At 42.5% G+C, this 21,609-nt stretch overlaps 1 protein-coding gene across 7 annotated transcripts in view; it reads right to left on the reverse strand.

Moving 5' to 3' along the window:
* The window catches only part of ASXL1 (ASXL transcriptional regulator 1), an 86,755-nt gene that overhangs the window by 64,882 nt on the left and 264 nt on the right, over positions 1 to 21,609 (reverse strand). For 2 of the 7 annotated variants that reach the window (XM_036245126.1, XM_036245122.1), the window contains exons 1-4: positions 10,246 to 10,320; positions 4,752 to 4,834; positions 3,856 to 3,858; positions 2,302 to 2,410 (exon numbers count right to left, since the gene is read on the reverse strand). In XM_036245126.1, the coding sequence (XP_036101019.1) occupies positions 2,302 to 2,410; positions 3,856 to 3,858; positions 4,752 to 4,834; positions 10,246 to 10,305 (255 nt within the window). In that variant the 5' untranslated portion in view covers positions 10,306 to 10,320. Of the gene's footprint in view, positions 1 to 2,301; positions 2,411 to 3,855; positions 3,859 to 4,751; positions 4,835 to 8,737; positions 8,958 to 10,245; positions 10,321 to 10,486; positions 11,002 to 21,609 lie in introns of those variants that run through there. The other 5 variants (XM_036245128.1, XM_036245127.1, XM_036245123.1 and 2 more) reach the window with 4 other exon arrangements.

Consider the following 21,609-nt stretch of genomic DNA (forward strand, 5'->3'; position numbering starts at 1 on the left):
TAAATATGCATTTGATAGCTACTTTGCACAGTTTCCTAGTGGATGAATACTGAAATGAATAAGAACTAGTCTCTACCCTCAAGGAGTTTATAGTCTCACTGGGGAAAGCAGACAAGTAAACCATTAACCCAAAAAGAACGAAAAGAATATCAGAGAAGTTATATACAACTCCAACAAGCAAGACCCTGTAAAGACTAAGCAACAAAGCCAAAGGCAGATGAGAGAACATCTTTAATCCACTCATCTCAGAACACTGCAGACTAACAGAACATCCCGAGTTTACAGCATATTCATACAATGACGTTTACTCATATATTAAAGGTAAAAATGTAACTAAGTTCAAATATTTCTCAAGCATGGACTATGCCTAGAATTCTGCCCAGAGCCATATTACAAGGACAAATAAAACTCAGTTCCTACCGTTCAAGGTGTTCATAGAAAAAGGTATTTTTTTTTTCACTCTCTTAAAATAGAAATAGGCCATTAACAAGCGTATGTATTTGTAATATATATAATATGGTTAATTATACATAATTACATATAACCACATTATGTATAACAGAAAATTGCCATTAATAAGCAATTAAAGATGAGGAACCTAAAAGAATACCGTAAAACCTACCATTTATGCCCCACAGGTGTGGCTCAGTGCACATGCCCAGGTTGTGGGCCTAATCCCCAGTGGGATTGGTGTTTCTGTCTCCCTCTCCCTCTCCCTCCTTTCTCTCTCAAATCAATAAAGAAAAAAAAAGCTACCATTTATTAAGAACTGATTCTGTGTCAGGAATGTACATACCACCAAAAAGAAAAATTAAAATATTCTCAAGTTACAAAGCTAGATTTTGAACTGAGGGTTTTCTCTCCCAAGGCTCAGTTCCTGACATTACATTATGCTGCCTCTTAACAAAAATAAGTCTGAAATACTAGAAATAAAAACAATACAGAAAACAGCACAGACATCTGAACATAAGATAAACTTGGTGTATACACAAAGATCAAATTTCATGACTGCAGGTTATATAGTTAATATTTGTTCAAGTTTTAAACTTTGAATTAAAGAAAACAAGTCTATCAAGAAAACAAAACTAAAAGGGAAAATTTTATACATGGACTACTACAATTTAAACTACATTATGGAAGTGTATAAGGGCCAGCATCAAATTTTCAGTTTCCTTATCATCAATAGATCATCTATGTCTACATCAGGAGTCAGGAAACTAGAGCCCCAAGCCAAATGTGGCCTGTTGCAGGGTTTTGTAAATTAAGTTTTATTGGAACACAGCCAGGCCCATTCATTTGTGTATTGTCTGTGGTTGCTTTCCTGCTACAACGGCAGAGCTAAAGTTGTGATAGAGAAAGCATGATCCACAAAACCTAAACTATTTATTAACTGGCCCTCTACAGAAATAGTTTGCCAACACCTGGTTTACATGATAGCCATGTACAGCACAAATGGTAAAAAAAAAAAAATTAGGCCCAGCTAGCGTGGCTCAGTGGATTGAGTATTGTCCCATGGACTGAGAGGTCCTGACTCGATTCCCAGTGAGAGTACATGCCCAAGTTGTGGGCTTAATCCCTGGTGGGGGGGCATGCAAGAGGTGGCTGATCAATGTTCTCTCTCACATCGATGTTTCTCTTTCTCCCTTCCTCTCTCTCTAAAAAATCAACAAAAACATATTTAAAAAATTATCCTGTCATTTCAGCTTTATTATAAACTCTACCATATTAAGTTCTCTTCCTATGTAATTAGTGTCACTTAATAAATGCTAATGAGTTTTTGAATTTCCATAAGTGTGTTCACATTTCAGTTATTTTCCATAGAGCAGGTCTTACTTTAGTTGCTCAGCAATTTATCCTTCACAATATTATTACAAACAAAATCCTAATTAAGGCACATTTACAATTACCCCCACACACATACTCATCCCTCTATGACATACAATCTACAAAGACATAGACAAAGAAAAGGTGAATGTAGACACAACAGCTAATATGACTAAATATTTCCTAATACACTGTTCATACAAGAACATCTCAGTCAATAGCCATTTAGGGCCAACAGCATCAGCATCACCTGCTTGCTTATTAGAAATGCCAATTCAGCCCTGGTCAGTTTGGCTCAGCTGTTGGAGCAGCGGCCTGCAGACCAGAGTCCTGGGTTCAGTTCCCGCTCCGGGCACGTGCAAAAAAACAAAACTAGAAATGCCAATTCATGGACCTCATTTCAGACCTATCACGTGATTCTTACGCACACTAAAACCTTAAGAACCACTGCATTAAAACAGAGTTTATATTACTTACCTTGAGTGTGAAAAGGCTGATTCGGCCAGGCAGTTTATAAAATAGCCCTTCTCCTCCTCTTGAATTAGAATGTAGCATGGCATTGAGACATGCGAGAGGGGATGTCCCACTGTAAAAAAAAAAATACAAGGATAGGTGAGGGTCACACAAATCCATATGCCCACTTACACAAAGATCTAAGATGTTCAGATTCATTCTTAAATCAAGAAGCAGAGCAAGAAATATAAAAAAAAAATCCCATCACAACAATTCCACTTTGAAAGTAGCAAAAGAGTAACAGATGAAATTCATATAAACACACCCAGAGAACTCAGGAGTTTTGAAAAATCACATTACCCAACATATAAATAAAAAATTTTAAATTAAAAACACAACCAAATTTCCTAGCCTCCATATTTTCTAGCCTCTATATCATGCTCAGAAACTGCCATAGAACACTGTAAACAGAAGACAACATAATCAATGGTGCTATCCCAAGAAAACAAGCACACAACCCCCTCCAGTGAAAGCACACAAAAGAATAGTATTTCATTTGCTTTTTCTCTGTTAGGAAGGGGAAAGGATGGGTTTTAGTCTACATTTACCCAAGAGCAATCACTTAAATTTGAATATACAAACAAAAGGCAAATGGATTTGGTATCCAAAAGTGCTCAAATCATAAACAAAACAAAAAGAGATGGCATGTTCTTATTTCTTGGTCCCTGCTACAACAGTAGACTGCAAAACAATAATTCATTAAATTAGAGGCTACTTACTGGACCTTAAAATAGAAAAGTTATTAAAAATACAGACAACTGCCCATTATTATTGTTAACTGAATTTGGCAATAGCATGTGCTTAGTGGTAGGGTTCACCTGTGCACCTCCTCTTCCCTCTCCCCAGCATGTTAAAAAATATATCAACAGCCCTGGCTGGTGTGGTTCAGTGGTTACAGCACCAGCCCACAGACCAAAGGATCATGGGTTCAACTCCGGTCAAGGGCACGTACCTGGGTTGCAGGTTCAATCCCTGGCCCTAGCTGAGGCCGTGCGGGAGACAACAAATCGATGTCTAGCACTCTCCCCCCATACCCCTCCTGTCCACTATTTCTAAAAAATCAATGAAAAAAATATCCCCAGGTGAGGATTTAAAAATATATAAATATAAAGTAAAGCCTCTTAGCACTTTTTAGAACTAGAGGCCCTAATTTATGCAGTGTTAAAAATAATTTCTGAGTCTAAAATAGGCATTAGAAAAAAACCTATTACTTATTCTGCTTTGGAACACAGTGGATACTAAAAGAATTTTCACCAAGAACCAATCTCTAAAAGAAACCTTGAGCAGAATCTAGAGTATCAAGTGGGTGTGCTAAAATCTCTGCTACAAGGAAGAATGGCATACTGGCAGAGTCCTTTTGCGAACAATGTGACTCCTACACACCATACCTCTGTCTACAAATTACAGAGCTGCTCACTCATCATAGCCATCATAACTACTTCAGAATTCCTATTAAGAGCAAGAAGCAGAAACAAGTTAAGGTTCTTAATCCCATCTGTCCCAAAGGGACTAATTTACCTTCTGTAGGCATAATGGTCCAACAGCAGTGCAGACGGCAGCATGATGGGAAATAGTCCATAAAAGCAAAAATAAAGCACAATTATAACACTATACCATGCATAGGTGCTATTTAAATGAATGTGATCTAGACAATCCTGGTCTCCCCTTCTCACAAAATGTCAACTCAAGAATGTTTGAACCAATAACTGTAAAGTGAGTATATTTTGATCCTAAAAGGTTAATTCCAAGAAGCTAAAGCTTAACTAGCAAAAACACATGCTGTTTATTCTGAGTCCCAAGAAGAGACTATGCTGAACTCTCCTCTTACATTTAAAAGAAAACCAGTGACTGGTTTTCATGACTGCAATTCCTTTTGTGTTTCTAACTTATTGCTTCTCCAGGAAAAACTACACCATTGGATAACAAAATCAAGGTCACCCCAAAATTTACTATATTCATATCACAAATGGCTAGAATCAGGAGGAAAAAAAAGCCAGTAGGTTTTATGGTGATGATCCCATCCTTCTTTGATCCTAAAATAAAGTATAGAGAGAAGGGTACTTTTAGATCCAATACAGTCCATCAGAGTCCACCCCTTCTCTATTACTGAAACTTATAAAACAGTACCAGAGAAAATGTGCAGACTCCTTACACAAAAAACAAGCTCCATGTCAAGATTTAAGGGAGAGCAAGGATGTGGGGAAAGCCACTGGACCTCTGATGAAAACAAATGGATGTTGGCACTCCCATCCAATACTCAGGACATATAACCTAAGATAGTTCCCCACTACCACCAGACACGAGTGTGTGTATGTGTACATATACACATGCACATGTACACTTACTACTACATAACTACAGAAAGACACTTGTCCTATGAAACACTCATGTTAAGCAACAAAAGCAATACAAACCTCATTTCCTTTAGTCCTTCTGCTTCTATGACCTGCAGAATTTGTTTTGGTGTCATTGGAGCATCTGAGTAGTTTTCCAATACCTGAAGAAATGTAAATGTTCTGAATTCAGTATAATATTTCCATTTATATCCACCAATCAGAAGTTTGATTAGTACCCATATTTTTAAATGATGATTTTTGCCACTAAGTTGTGAAATTCTGGTGTTAACTGCCACAGCACATTTTGCCATTTGACAACATGATGCTATGATTCTACATGGTTGGTGCAAGCAAAATAATAGAACAGAATGTCCCATTTATTTATTTATTTTTAAATTCATCTTTATTGTTGCAAGTATTACAAAGGTCCCTCCTTTTTGCCCCATTGATACCCTCTTCCCTGCTCTCTCCCCATTCTCCCCCCACGCCTCACCACACTATTGTCTCTGTCCATTGGTTATGCATATATGCATATGTTCTTTGGTTTATCTCTTCCTGCCTCCCCACCCTCCCACCTTCCTTCTTAGGTTTGTCAGTCTGTTCCCTACTTCCTTGTCTCTGGATTTATTTTACAGAACGTCCCATTTATGTTAGCATCATCCATAAGTTATGGCAGTAGTTTCTCAGTGAACAACTGCAGCTCTCTAACTTAAGAGTTGTTTTAGAAATGTGGCCTTCTCAAGGAGAAAAAGAAGAGTCTGTCAATACTTTTGTACTCTCTCTACCTGTGCAGGTGCTGAGGTTAATCCAAACTATACTAACATCCTACAGTCATTCAACAACGATAACAACTAAGTACTGCTCTGCCACAGATAAAACACGATGCAAGAAGTCTGACAGGACTGCTGTTGAAGGTCTGCACTATGGAAGAACATGAGCCCTTAGCACAAAGGAAGTTTTGGAGAAATAGATGCTCAGATAAAACCTCTATTAACCAGGGTAACATTATCATCTCAGTTTCAACTACTACCTAAATTCTGGTAACTCCCAAATCCTTTAGCCGGAATCTCACCCCAAACTTCAGACTCAAATATTCAGTTCTGTATTGGGCATCCCTGCCCCCACCTTGATCACCTACTCTAATTCATCTGCTTTCTTCTTCCAATATCCCCCGCCTTGGTTGGCAGCCTGTCTAATCACCTAATTCAGAAACCTAGGGGCCATCCTTCCTCTTTGCTAATATCTCTGCGACCAATCCTGCTTTCCTCAGATCCATTTTTTTAAAAAGTATGTTTTTATTTATTTTTTTAGAGAGATAAAAACATCGATGTGAGAGAGATACATCGATTGGCTGCTCCCTGCATGCCCCCTACTGGGGATCAAGCCGGAAACCCAGGCATGTGCCCTAATCTGTAATCTAACCGAGATCTCTAAGTCCACTGAGCTACACGGGCCAGGCCTCAAATCCATTCTTATTCTGCTGCCATTTTTCATTTAATAAATATATGAATACTCTGTGCCAGGAACAATTCTAGGAATTCATCAGTAAGTAAGACCAAATCCCTGCTCTCACAATACTTGCTATAGCCTGAGGTCAACACAACAAAACAAACATGCTCTCATCACTTTCCTGCTTTAAAATCCCCAACAGCAACCTAGTTTCTAGAGAATCCACTGGCTCACCAGAAACAGACAGACATGAAGTCAAATTCTGGCCTTCTCAACTTGGGCAGTAACCTACCCAATCTGAGCCTAAGTTCCCTCATTTATGAAGGAAAGACACTGATGTCTTCTTCTCAGAGTTGTTTTACAGGTTGGAGATAATGTAAGTGCCTACAGTGACTGGCACAGATTAGAGAAGGCATAAAAGGCCCTCATGATCTGGTCTCTACCTGTCTCTCTACCTGATTGCCAAACATACTCCACACACTTTAGGTCCCAATAACTATGTGTAAGTCTACCCAATTCCTACACTCTCCACCCTGCAAATTTTCTCTCTCTCAATCTCTCTTTTCAAGATTCAGTTTGGAAAGCACCTTCCTCCAGAAAGCCTTCTCTGATCTCTGCCAGGCAGAAGTAAATTGTCTTTTCAGAGTCCCCATAGTTGCAAAACACATGAGTTATCTTCCAAAGCAGGGCACTTGAACGTGAAAGGAGGAACTATTCCTAAGCATACCTGGACAATAAGCAGGAACCAGGATGAGTGTTTACCATTTATACATCTATGATGGTACTCATCATGCCTGTAGTAAAATTCTGTCTGAGTCTAGACTTTCCCCATCCCCAGAAGATCATAAGCTCCTCAAGGGCAAACCTTATCTATCTTTGTATTCCAAGAACCTAAGTAAATACCAAATTAGGCAGTGTTGTCGTAAACCCACAACAAACCCTGGGACAAACTAATGGTCACCATCTCAGATATATTTCTTTGATACTAATTAAGTGTAAGGTGAGCTAGTGAATTTTTGTAGGATAAATTTTTTTGAAGCATGAATCTGAAAAATTACCAATTATTCAAACAATAATTAAGAAGAGCCTGAGAATCTAAAGCACAGGAAACAAAATCTCTAAAGGGAAATTGTATTAAAAGATACAATGTATTCACTTTTCTTACAACTGTATATGCCTCCAGCTTTTAGTATAAGAACAATTCAGCAGTGTTCTTCTATTCCTAGTCTGTCTTTCTAGAGCACACTTTAAAAAGGGGTGGGGGCGGGATCTCTCTCCTCCTACTTCAAAGGGGATAAAAAAATGTTTGATGTTAGAATGGTCAGTCATGAATCAAAGTGAAAGATAAAGCTGTGCAATGAAGAGTTTCTCAGAGCCAGGGAGAATCCATTTAAGGGCATTCAATCTAAAGGGAAATCCCCTTGGCTATTTCTCCCAAACAAACTGCTACTAACAAGCAGGAGGATTTACACCCATCCAACCCCCTAAAGTCTACCTCTTACAACTAAAAAAGACAATACTACAAAATGTTTAAAAGAGTATCTACTTCTCAACATAATTAACATTTGCAAAATCTCCTGGGGCATACTGCACTAGTAAAATTCTCCAGAAGTCTTTTCTTTCCTACCAAAATACTACCTTTTTTTTTTTAATTTCTTTTTTCTTTATTGATTTTAGAGAGAGAGAGAAAGTGAGAGGGAGAGAGAGATAGAAACATCGATGAGAGAGAACACTGACTGGCCGCCTCCTGCATGCCGCCCACTGGGGACTGGGCCCACAACCTGGAACTGAATTGGTGACCTTATGGTGCATGGGTCGATGCTCAACCACTGAGCCACACCAGCCGGGCCCAAAATACTTTTTTAAAGGGTTCCCAGTATCACTCTTGCCATTTGAGCAAGGTCAGAAGCAATATAAAACGCCCCCAAGCAAGTGCATCTGATTGCCATGGCAAGCACTTCAAATTCACCTGTCCAAAAAGTAGTTAAATTTAATCTAATGCCCTCTCATTTCAGCTTACTCTAGTCAAGCTTCTTTTCTGTCCTGTTTAAGTTCTCACAAATTCTCCAGCACTCAGTTTGTTACAGCAATATTTTTTTTAATGAGAGGACCCTGAAAGATCCCCCTCACCCACCAAGAAAAACTCAAAAACAAAAAACAATAAATGATATGCAGAATTATGCACCATGTTCCCAGGTGTTGTCTTTTGCATTTTTAGGTGCACCAAAGCACTTTCTATTTGTATTACTATTTTTAAATGAAGAGCCAGCCAAAGAAAAAGAAGATAAAGAACGTATACGGAAAACCTGGCATAAATTTGAACTAATGATACTGATCATAGTAAATTCAAGAACCCCTTTCTTTTCTTCCTTCCTTCCTCCCTTCCTTCCCTCCTTCCCTTTCTCCTTCCTTCCTTCCCTCCCTCCCTTCTTTCCTATCATAAAAAAAAAAAGAAAGAAAAATAAAAAGAACCTAAAGAGGCTTAACAGAATAGTGGACCCCAAATTCCTAGACTTTCAATTAGTAAGAACCAAACCAACAGAGCTTTGAGATAAACAGCCTTTAGAATTCTGTCAGGACATAAATAACAGTATTTAAAGGTACTGTTAACCTACCTCTAACAAGTAAAACTCTGGCGAGCAAATTTCCTTTTGGTGCCCAGAGCCATAAACACCTGCGTAACAGGAACTCAGAGAATTTCAATGAACACCCAAGACTCAACCTGGAGAAGAAAGAGAGCACATCCTTTTGGCTCTCCTCTACTCTCTGTGAGGCCTAAAATTTGTTTTCAGGTGAAGCAACACTGGAGGAATCCTGAAAGTTAGCCAAAGCTTCCAGTTTGACTGAATCAGAAAAAAAATAAATTAGCAACTTCAAAAGCTCCAAATTTCATATGCCAAAACAAACTGAAGCACAGAACTTCAGCATACAATTATTATTTATGTTCCTTGGGCAACAAATGCCCCCATAAGGTGATCAGGAACACCAGTGAAAATTCTGCTATAAACCAAACATCTTTAACTCTTACAAGTCAACAACTGAGTTTTACAGACTTCAAGAAAAAGGTGTACCACAGATATGTAACGACCCCCAACACATATTCATCTCTTTTGCACAACACCTTTAAAGCAGGAACCACACTTCCCAATAAAAGACTGAAAGGTTGAAATTCACTCACTAAAAGTGAACTACTGCAATTACACAAAAACTACAGGATGTCAAGAGAAACAATGCCTATCTGCACTATAATCCTGCTCTGACAGTTCTAAAGTGACATTTCTGAGAGGAACACAACCCATTACTATTGTCATCAGCAACATTTTATAAGAATATGTCCCAAAGTGTTTTGTGGGTGCAAATTCAAAAGGAATACATTTCACTTAAAAGGCCTCATACTTTGAAAACAAAAAATTCACAACCCCCGTCACCAGGCAGCTTCAGACACTCAAATTACTCTCTCCCTTGCTAAGTCTCCAGCGAGCAGTATCTTCAAACAGAGACACTTGGTCTTTGTCCAACACCTCAAGTATACATGCACCAGAACACTAAGGAATAGAACACACACACAGATACATTCTTTGCAAAGTGTAGTCAGTTCCCTGCCTATCTCCGGTCTAATTTATGAAGTAAAACACTGTAGTAAGCGTTTCTCAAACTGTGGTCCTGGGCCACCTGCATTAGAATCAACCTGGGCAGCTGGTTAAAATGCAGATACTCAGGCAATGCTCCAGAATCTCGGACTCTTCTCTTAAGAAGACCTTAGGACAAGCATTCCTAACAACCTCCCCAGGTGTCCCCGCACAACACTCAAGTTTGAAGGCCGTGGCTGAGGGTTCAAGCTGGGTGTAAACAAGCACTTGCTTCCCTCCACACACCTGGAATAGATTGGGGAAGCGCAAAATGCCACTCGCGTCCTTGGAACTGGGGGCGCTTCCCCACCCCTGGAGTCAAAAGCACCACCCCAGGGCCCACTAGGAAGCGAGGGAGGAGCTTCCGACCCTTCCCGGAAACCTAACTCTCCCCGAGTACATAAACCAAGCTGCCCCAGACCCCCAGACGCTGCCAAATAGTGGGGGAGGGGAGCCTGGGGCCCCGCCGCCCGGAGGGGGAGGAGCCGGCCTACCAGCTCGCCCCTCCGCAGGAATTTAGATGTGGGGGGGTCGTGCAGAAAAAGGCGCCACATCCATCCCGGCGGGGGACCTTTCCCCACCCAACGCCTAGGAGGATAGTCGAGTTCCTAGAGGAAGGGTGGCCCCGCCCCTCCTGCGGTGGGCAGGGCTTCGCCCCTCCCCCTCCTTGTGGGGGTGCGTGAGGAGCCCACCCCCACGGCCCCCCACCGAGCCCCCTTAGGCGACCCGCCTCACCAGGCGCGCGGCCTCGGCCCACGTGCGCTCCTTCTTCCTCTTCTGTTTGTCCTTCATCTTCCTCCTCCTCCCCAGCGGCGGTGGCGGCGGCTCCACGCGGGACCTTCGGGCGGGGCGGGCTGAGGTGGCTACGGTGCGGGGCGGCGGCGGCGGGGGGCGCGTGGCGGCGGCGGCGCGCGAGACCTCGGGTGCGGCCGGGGATAGGGGGCGGGCGTGCGGGGACCGGCTGGCGCGAGACCCGGCGTGAGGGCGGCGATGGGGGAGGGGTGGCGGCGGCTCCACGCGCCCGCGCTGCGTCAGTCGCCCACGGCGGCGGCGGCGGCAGCCCCACGATCGCTAAGGAATGCGGCGGCTCTGCATAACCACGGGGTCAGAGGTCACGGCTCCGGCCTCCGCTTTCCCGCTCTGTTGAGGTGCCGACACAGGACTGGTAGCGGGGCGGGAAGGCGAGACGCGGCTTTCCTTTCGGCGCCCGGTTGTGTGAGTGTCTGCTGTGGGTGTGTGTGAGTGTGTGTGAAGAGCGAGGAGGGGGAGTGTGGGGTTTTTTTTTTTTTTTTTTGAACAAAAACAAACCGAAAGGGCTGCTGGGAATCGTAGTCCCGGCTGCCTCTCTGCCCTCCCCCGCTCCGGAAGAATATGGCTGCATGAAACCCTTGGACCACACTTCCCGGCGTACCTTGCGGTTCGCCTTTTCGCCCTCCCCGCCCTTCGCTTCTCTCAGAGCTCAGTGAGGGGGACTGGCAGACGTTCGGGGAAGAGACTGGGCGGAGTCTCGCGAGGTGCGGGAACTGGCTGGGGGCCTGAGGCATTCTGGGACGCGATGCTGGGAAGAGGCGGTGGCTGGACTCCCCCAGCCTCGTTTAACCCCTTCGGGGCTTCTCGCCACCGACCCGCCGGGCGGGTTAGGGTGGGGATCTAGAATTGATAGCTCCACTCCCAGCACCCACGTTGTGCCTCTACCCGCCTAAGCGGTTCTCACGGACACTTAGGTGACAAGAAGCAGGACTTTCCCTTTTGGTCCTCCCCTAAATGACTCATTGCTGCATAATAATGAGACAAAAACACTCATTTCAGTAATACGGTTATTCCACAATTGATAGACCCAGACAGTTCCGTATTTCTTGTGTCTTCTTGACGCTATATATTTGCAGAAGCAGCACTTAGCAGCCTCGAACGTTGGTGAACTGGGTGATACGGTGACAGGTAGTGTAAAACATTTGGATTTGGGGGCCATACAGGGCAGAATGCACCTGAGGCGTTTAGGGAGGCGAGGCCCTGGAGAGAACAAGGCCCTGAAGTCAAACAGATCTTAGACTGGATGGTGGCTAAGCCACTCCCTGGCTATTGGCCTAAAATTAGGGGCTCGACTTCTCTGAGCCTCAGCTTTTTTTTAAAAGACAACTTTCTTTTATTGATTTTAGAGAGAGGGAGAGGGAGAGAGGGAAACATCAATGAGAGAGAACATCCATTGGCAGCCTCCTCCATGCCCCCCAGTGGGGATCCGGCCCACAACCTGGGCATGTGTCCTGACCTGGAATCAAACTGGTGGCCTCTTGATGCATAGGTCGTGCTCAACCACTGAGCCACACCAGCCGGGCAAGCCTCAATTTTCTAATTTACATTAGTCTAGTATCTCCCAGCATTACTGGAATTAAAATTGACATAAAACAACTGGCAGATTGGAAGGGGGTGTGAAGGGGGCCCTTGATATTAGGTCCACATAATTTGACTCCTGGCATAGAGCAAGTGTTTAATAATTGTAACCACCTGAGATACAATCGGTACTGGTACTTCACCTCTGAGCCTTGGTTGCAGAGCATGAAATGAAATGAGGTAGCCAACACATAGGTCTTCTGTTCCTATTTGTTGAATCAATGTCCAGAAACATGCCTAGAATCTCTCCTAAACTGGATTAATGGCTAACTCTTAAGTAATAGGGAGGCAGGGTCAATAGCCACATTTTAAAGGTTTCCCTGGGTGAGGAAACATACCCTCCATTTCCTGGTGTTAACACAAGGGAGAGCCAGTGCTGAAAGAAGACTGATAACTGCTGCCCCACCACAGAGTTCAGTGCTACTGCTTCTAATGCTTGTCACACTGGCTTCCACGTCCAACAAAGTCCTGCAAAGTGAATAGACTGTAGGAGGTGAAATAAGGCATTATTTTTAAGTCTTTTCTCCTCATCTAACTTTACCCAAGATGGGGAGAAGAACAACCCCCCTCCCCACTACCAAAAAAATTGATGGCCTGGTTTTTTACAAAGGATTTTTTTGTTTTGTCTTTGTTTTTAATTTACAGCTGACACAGTAACCCAATTTGACAAGTTGTTTTGTTTAAAACATAGCCTTCTTGAGTAGCTTCCCCTCCCACCCCCACTTCCAAGAAGTAACAAGAAGATTCACTCCAAAATGTACATGTTTAGCCCTGGTCGGTTTTGCTCAGTGGTTAGAGCGTCCCAGGTTCGGTTCCCACTAAGGGCACGTACCTTGGTTGCAGTTCGTCCCCGACCCCCGCGCGTGGTTGGCAACCAGTCAATGTGTCTCTCTCACATTAATGTTTTTCTCTTTTCCTCCCTCCCGCTCTATCTGAAAATAAATGCAAAAATATCCTCCAGTAAGGATAAGAAAATTAAAATGTACATGTTTAGTATAGGCACGGTGATAGAATAATGTCCTGCCCCACTCAAAACTATGCCCTAGTCCCGGGGATCTGTGAATATGTAACATTCCGTGGCAAAAGGGACTATGCAGATGGAAATAGGACCTTAAAATAGGGTAAGATCCTGGATTTTCTGGGTGAGCCCTTTGTAACCATATGGATCCTTAAAAGTGAAGAGAATGGCAGAGCAGAACCACATTCTGGAATGGAGGCAGCCTCAGAAGCTGACAAGCTCTGCCAACAATAGGACCTCAGTCCTACAACCTCTTAGAACTGGATTTTGACAACTTGTAAGGGGCAGGAAGCAGATTCTCCCCCACTCTAAGGTCTGCAGAAAGGAACACAATCCTCCCAACGCCTTGATTTTACCCTTTTCAGGTTCAAAGCAGAGAACCAACTGAGCTACACTGTTATCAACTTCTGGTCCGCTGAAAGTGTGAAATGTAAATGGGTGTTGTTTTGCCTTGGCCAGGTAGCTCAGTGGGTTAAAGTGTCACGCCATATGCCAAGGTTGCATCACAGTCAGGGCACAAACAAGAAGCAACCAATGGCCCAGCTGGTGTGGCTCAGTGGATTGAGCGTCATCCCATGGCCTGAAAGGTCTCGGTTCAGTTCCTAGTAGGGCACATGTCCAGGGTTGTGGTCTCGATCCCCAGTAGGGAGCATGCAGGAGGCAGCCCATAGATGTTTCTCTCTCACATCCATGTTTCTCTCTCTCCCTTTCTCTCAAAAGAAATTTTTTTAATATATTTTTAAAAAAGAAGCAACCAATGAATGCATAAGTGGAATAACAAATTGATGTTTCTGTCTCTCCCTCTCCCTAAATATTAAAAAAATAAATGGATATTGTTTTAAACCACTATATCTGTGGTAACTTAAAATAGCAAAAGAAAGCTAATACAGGCACTGTGAAAAATGTCTTTATTTAATCACTCCACCCAGTACTGCCTAGTTCTCACAGTTGGGTCAAGCCATGGGAGAATCCAGATGTTACTATTTCAAAGTCTCTGCCCTTGCAGAATCAAACAGAAAGTAATGACAACATCATAGTTAAAAAAGAGAATATGTGTTGGAAAATTGGCTTTAATCCTTAAACCTTAAGTAGCTGTGTTTTTGGGTTTTTTTTGTTGTTTTTTTTTATCCTCACCCGAGGATATTTTTCCATTTTTTGTACAGATAGAGTGGGAGGAAGAGAGAGAGAGAGAAACATCGACGTGAAGGGACACATCGAGTGGCTGCCACCCGCACGACCAACCAGGGCTGGGGACAGACTGCAACCGAAGTATGTGCCCTTAACGGGAACCGAACCTGGGTCTCTCCGGACCGCAGGCCGACGCTCTAACCGCTGAGCCAAACTGGCCAGGGCCTGTGTTTTTTTGGTTGGTGTTTTTTATTAAGCTAATGAGACTCATGAGTCTCTTGTCAGAAGCACCAAAAAACAAGCCTACACATTTTTGGTGTCTGTTTTTCTGTTTTTATCACAGTGCCTTTATTACAAAGTATCTTTGAAGTTGACACAGGTGTCACAGGGCAGTGTAAGATAAATAGGACTGATAATCAACCCTGTCCTGTTTGGGGATGAGTCACTGTTTTCAAACTGCACAGTTATGAGCACAGCCCATATTCAGAAATCTTAACACACAACCAGAAGACACCCAAGAATGCCCAAAAGGACACACACACACACACACACTGAACCCCACTATGAAATCATGTATTGCCACTGGCTTTTTTTTTTTTTTATCCTCACCCGAGGACATTTTTCCATTTTTTGTTCAGATAGAGTGGGAGAGAGAGAGAGAGAAATATCGACGTGAAAGGGACACATCGAGTGGTTGCCACCCTCACGACCCAACCAGGGCTGGGGACAAACTGCAACCAAGGTACATGCCTTTAGCAGGAACTGAACCCGGGTCTCTCTGGACCGCAGGCTGACACTCTACCACTGAGCCAAACCGGCCAGGGCGCTGCCACTGGCTTTGAACTTCAGCAGGACTGGGTTTGAATCTTGCAGTTATTCTCCAGCTGTGTGGCCTTGGTCAAGTTCTGAAACCTCTCATTGACTCAGTGCCATCATTTGGACAACAGGGTACATAACAAACTCAAAGGATGGAACTGGGATTAAATGGGATCTTTGTAAAGCATTTTGCACACAGTAGACTCAATAAATGCTCCAGTGAATCAAGCCTTGGAACAGTTTGCCACCCTAACAAATGTTCTCTCTCAAAAACTCCATCTTCAAATGAAGTTGAGGTACAGTGAGATCAACTTATCTACCCTAGGTCCAAGATGATTAAATGAGATCACATTTACTAATCTTCCAGCATAGCAAATGATCAACAAATGTATACTCTTCTGGTCCCTCCCTCATTTAATTTCTTTGTATTATCTTTGGTTTACTGTCTGTGCTCTTGCTAGCATCTTCTTGCTTGCATTCATTATCACAACTCCAACATCTGGCACAGTCTTGGCGCAAGGTAGGTAGGTACTTGGTTGTTGAATGAATGGCCTTACTGAATAATTACTTCATTGGACAAAATCCCTGAGGACTAATTTCCCATTGAATGAGCTCTAAACAGTATTTGGAATCTGCCCAGATCAGGGAAAGACTGAGGTAGGATTTCACCCCAACATATCTATACAAGTTGTAAAGATGCTCAGGAATAGAGCCTCCATGGCCTCACTGTTGTCTTTGGGCACTGTGTCTGCTCATGTGATAGACGGCACTAACTCAGCTTGCCTGCCATTCATCTTTTTTTTTTTATCCTCACCCGAGGACATTTTTCAATATTTTGTTCAGATAGAATGTGAGGGAGAGAGAGAGAGAGAGAGAGAAACATCGACATGAAAGGGACACATCGAGTGGTTGCCACCCATATGACCCAACCAGGGCTGGGGACAAACTGCTACGGAGGTACATGCCCTTAGCAGGAACCAAACCCGGGACTCTCCAGACCACAGGCCAACGCTCTAACCGCTGAGCCAAACCGGCCAGGGCCCATTCATCATTTAAATCCACACCTGTTTTTCCTTCTCCCATGAGGCTGAAAAAGGTGTTTAAATTCCATTTTATTCCTCCAAAATGTTAATACTGGTTATTTCTGGGCTATAAGACCATAGTTGATTTTTGGTGTTATTTTTTTCTACAAAGTATTATATTTTTAATTTTAAAAAGTTTTTTTTTTCCGTTGACCCACAAAACAGCATTTAGATTAAGGTGGTAGATGTAATGTTTTTTGCTTTTTTTTTTTCAGCCTCACCCAAGGACACTCTTTTTCTATTTTGTTCAGACCACATGCCGACGCTCTAATCACTGAGCCAAACCGGCCAGGGCCCGAGTACATTTTGCATTTATCTTCAGATAGAGCAGGAGGGAGAGAGGGAGGAAGAGAGAGAGAAACATCGATGTGAGAGAGACACATCAAATGGTTGCCACCCACACAACCCCAAAAGGGGCCAGGGACGAACCGCAACCGAGGTACATGCCCTTAGCGGGAACCAAACCAGGACTCTCTGGTGTGCGGGCGGACACTTTAACTGCTGAGCCAAACTGGCCAGGGCTGTTCTTTGCTTCTTTACATTTGTCTTTATTTTCCAAATAGTCTAGAATGAGCTACTCATATGATGAAAAAAATAAAAATTTGAATGTTCAACAATGGGAGAACATTTTTAATAATAAATTCATTTAAGTTTTAAAAATGTGTGAGACCATTCCCTCAGAGTGGCCTCAAAGGATGACCTGAGCTACTTTTGGCCAAAATTCGGGAAAATTACAGCCTCTACCGTCGGCCTGCGGTCCAGAGAGACCTGGGTTCGGTTCCCGCTAAGGGCACGTACCTCGGTTGCAGTTTGTCCCTGGCCCTGGTTGGGTCGTGGAGGTGGCAACCACTTGATGTGTCCCTTTCACATCAATGTTTCTCTCTCCCTCCCACTCTATCTGAACAAAATATCAAAAAATGTCCTCGAGTGAGGATAAAAAAATAAATTTTAAAAAATTACAGCCTCTACATGGTTCTTTAAGGTTTTCAGGTGGAGATTTCAGGACTTTACTAAGGAGTTTATCCCAATTTTTAATCTCTCTTAATGCCAGAAATAGATGTACTCATATCAACCACAAATCGTTCTGGCCTCAACTTAGACCATTTTCTCTGTTCTTTCTCTGTGAAGAAGGAAAAGAAACTTTAAAGTGTATTTTAACACCAAAATTCTAAAAATGATGATACTAATGTAATGAGATTGTTAGATGGATTATTTCTTCATTTTCAATGTTTTGTTATTAAAATATTAACTTACTCCCTGCCCCAAATGGCTTTTCTCCCTCCTCTTTGATTGCTAACGTCTGAATGTGAAGTTAAGGGATTTTGCAGGCCCTAAATCTTGACTATCGCAACCAAACTGGCAGGGCCAGTAAAGCAAAGGAACAGCCCAAGATCACACTGCTGCTGGAGTCAAGATTCAAACCCAAAACTCCTTCCAAATTCTTTCTAAGTTGCTGTGGGGGCCAGCCTCCAAAACAGGCCCTCCCACTTTAAATAGGGCTGAATTATGGAACTGGTAGATATTGTGGAAATGACTATGTGTGGCTTCTGGGGCTAAGTCATAAAAGACATTGCAGCTTCTGCCTTGTTCTGTGGGTCACATGATCTGGGGGAAGCCAGCCACCATGTCATGAGGACATTCAAGAAGTCCTATGGAGAGTTCCACAGGGCAGTGAATTTAATCATTCCACCCCTATTGCCGAGAAAACTTTGAAGAAGAGTAATGAGTTTGGACTTGTTCTAGATATTAAAATACATTAGGTAGCTACACCAACTGAAACAGTGCAATTTTGACAAAGGAACAGACAGACACATTAAACCTAATGGAGTACAGAAATAGGGCCAAGAATATAGGAACTATAGTACATGATAAAGTTAACATGTCAAACTGGTGGAGAAAAGATGGAAGTGAATAAATAGAACAGGACCACTGGGTACCCATTTGGAGAAAAATTAAGTTGACACTCCACCTCCCTCCTTAAATCTAAATTCCACCTAGATCAAAGGTTTTTGTGTGATAATAGAAACAAAGTATTGGAAGAATAAAATAAGTGAATATTTTTATAATCTTGGAATTGGAAGTCTTTCTAAGCATGTTATAACAGTATTTAAAAATCCAAGAAGTTGACACAGAGATTCCTAATAAAGAGTTCTTAAATATCAATAGGAAACACCTCAATAGAAAAATGGCCAAATAACAATGGCGTAAACAGGCAATTAACAAAAGAAGAAACACAAATGGAAATACTTGAAAAGATTTTAAACTTCATGAGTAATCTTGGAACTACAGATGAAAACAAAATAGAGATTTTTTTTTTTCTTTATAAGTATGTTTTTATTGATTTCAGAGAAAGGAAGAGGGAGAGAGAGAGAAACATTGATGATAGAGAAGCATCAATGCCCACTTCTGGGGTTTGAGCCTGAAACCCAGGCAGGTGCCCTGACTGGGAATCAAACCAGTGACCTCCTGGTGCATAGGACAATGCTCAACCCTGAGCCACACCAGCCGGGCAAGATGTTATCTTTCAATACATCAGGCTGACAAAAGTTAAAAAGACTGGCAGAGAGTGTGGGCCCATACATCAAAAGGTTGCAGGAACCCTGTCAAGGCACATATCTAAGTTTTGGGTTCAATCCCTGGTTGGGCAATTGGGGAAGCAACTGATGGATGTTTCATCTCACATCAATGATATTCTCTCTCTCTGCCTCTCTCTCTATCTCTCTCTCTCTGTCAAAATCAATAAAAGTATTTCCTTGGGTGAGGATTAAAAATTTTTTAAAAACCCTGGCCGGTTTGTCTCAGCAGTTAGAGCATCGGCCCACAAACCAGAGAGACCCAGGTTCGGTTCCCACTAAGGACAAGTACCTCGGTTGTGGTTTGTCCCTAGCCCCAGTTGGGGTTATACAGGTGGCAACCAGTCGTGTCTCTCTCATATCAATGATTCTCTTTCTCTCTCTCTCCCTCCCGCTCTATCTGAGGATAAATGCAAAAATGTCCTCGGGCCCTGGCCGGTTTGACTCAGCGGTTAGAGCGTCCGCCTGCGGTCCGGAGAGACCCGGGTTTGGTTCCCGCTAAGGGCACGTACCTCGGTTGCAGTTTGTCCCCGGCCCTGGTTGGTCGTGCGGGTGGCAGCCACTCGATGTGTCCCTTTCACATCGATGTTTCCCTCTCTCTCTCTTCCTCTCTCTCCCTCCCACTCTATCTGTACAAAAAATGGAAAAATGTCCTCGGGTGAGGATAAAAAAAAAAAAAAAAAAAAAATGTCCTCGGGTGAGGATTTAAAAAAACAAACAAACAAAAAAACAAAACTAGCAGAACCCAGTGTTAACAAAGATGTAAGGAGACAGGCACAACTTACACGCTGTTGGTGGGAGTGCAAATTCATAGTCATATCAAGAGGCAGTTTAGTAATATATAACAAAAGTATAATAGCAAAACCCTTTAATAATTCTTTAAATGTTTCTGTATTGTTTCAATGTTCTACCATCAGAATATCATTTTTATAATTAGAAAATGTATTCACTGTCTTCTGATTTAAACATAGCCCTTAACTGAACACCTATTATACAGTCTAGAAACTTCATTATCACATTTATTCCCTTCCTCAACCCTACCTGGAAGATTTTATTCATTTTACAGGAAAAAAGACAATCCAAGGCTCAGAAAGGTTAAGCAACTTGCACTGGATGTATCAGAATTTGAACACAGGCCCTGGCCGATTTGGCTCAGCGGTTGGAGCATCAGCCTGTGGACCAAAGAGTCCCAGGTTCGGTTCCCACTAGGGGCACATACCAAAAAAAAAAAAAAGAATTTGAACACAGGTATGGCTGACACAAAGAGCACTTTCCATAATGCTGCACAGTTACTAATAACTAATATTGCTATTAATATTTAACATATGCCTTTTATTGAGTCCCTATTAAGTGCCAGACACTTGATAGATGTTTCCTTTAATGCTTTCAGCCACTCTAAAAGCGGCAGGGTCAATAATAGCCCTCTCACCAAGGTGTAATAGCTGCTGCAGGTCATAACTGCTAACCTAGGTCTGCTTAGCTCCAAAACTCATTCCTCCATTTTGCCGTATTTCCTGCTAATCTAGTGGCATACAGTCTTAACCTTGAGACATTATTTGCCCTGAGGTCTTTGCTCATCTACATGTCTTCACATCTCCATCTTGTAGCTCTCTGGGTTTGACTGTAGTGCTTAAATATAGATTGTGCATTTGACCATAATGAAAATGTTTACTTTTACCATGTAGTTTTAAACAAGAATGTTGTGAAGTATTAGTTTTTCTGCTAACTTTATCACCCAGCTGAATCCTTCAGGGTCCCCCCTGGCAGAATAAAACCAAGGCACACAGGCTTCTTCAGTCTGGTTCTCATCTGCCTGGCCAGGAGGTTCCCAGAGTGTCCCTGGCTCCCTCCATTCATGCTCCTGACCACGCCCCTCCTGGGTTTTTCAGTTTAGTAATCCCAGCATCCAGCACTATGTCTGGCCCAAAGTGGCCTTCAATAAATACAAGCTGAAGGGAGGAAAGAAGAAAGCTCTACACCTTAAGACACACAGACTTGAACCAGGCAATGTAAAGGGGCTTTGGAGGCTGAGTGAAATTTAATTGAGCAGAAATAAAGTAAGGCTTAAATGAAGGCAATATGCTCTCAGTCAGTCACCTAGAGACGTACCTCTATGCTGTGCTGTCCAGCTTTACAAAGTGCTTTCACATAATAATCATAACTGTTACCAATTATGGCATGCTCACTGCATGACAGGCACCAGATGCTTTATATATTTTTTCTTTCTGTATTTTTTTATTTATGATCTTTATGATTACTATTTACTTTGTCTCTCAACACCAGCTCCACACAAGTTCTAGGAGAGCAAGTCTTTTCTCTCCCATTATGTTCAAAATAGTGCCTGGCAAATAGGTGCTCAGTAGGTCACTGAATCTTCCAGAGCCCCATGAAGTAAGGGCCTTAACCCCCACTTTACAGATAAGCAACTTGAGGCTTAGTGGGAACAAGTGATTTTTGCAAAGATACAGATCCAACAAGAGGACAACATTAAAAAAAAGATCTATGGTCCCTCCCTTTCCATTACCCCTGCAACCACCTGGATTCAAAAATGTAAAAAAAATAAATAAAAAATTTATAAAAAATAAATAAATAAATAAATATTTTTAGAAAATGTCCATTCCTGGCCTTGAAGTTGGGAGTCACTACCTGCCTGTAGGATTCCTTAATTGACTAATAATGGTAACAGCACTGCAACAATGACCATTCATGGAGCACTTGCCACATACCAGGCACTGCTCCACACCTCTGGACTCGCAGCATCTGAGGAAGTATTTCCTACAGTTACTTTTTTACCATTGAGGATTCTGAGGCCCCAGAGTGGTTAAGGAACTTGTCATCATCACAAAACTAGTA

The sequence above is a fragment of the Molossus molossus genome, unplaced genomic scaffold (genome assembly GCF_014108415.1).
Source record: "Molossus molossus isolate mMolMol1 unplaced genomic scaffold, mMolMol1.p scaffold_m16_p_6, whole genome shotgun sequence".
In the NCBI taxonomy this organism is placed as follows: domain Eukaryota; kingdom Metazoa; phylum Chordata; class Mammalia; order Chiroptera; family Molossidae; genus Molossus; species Molossus molossus.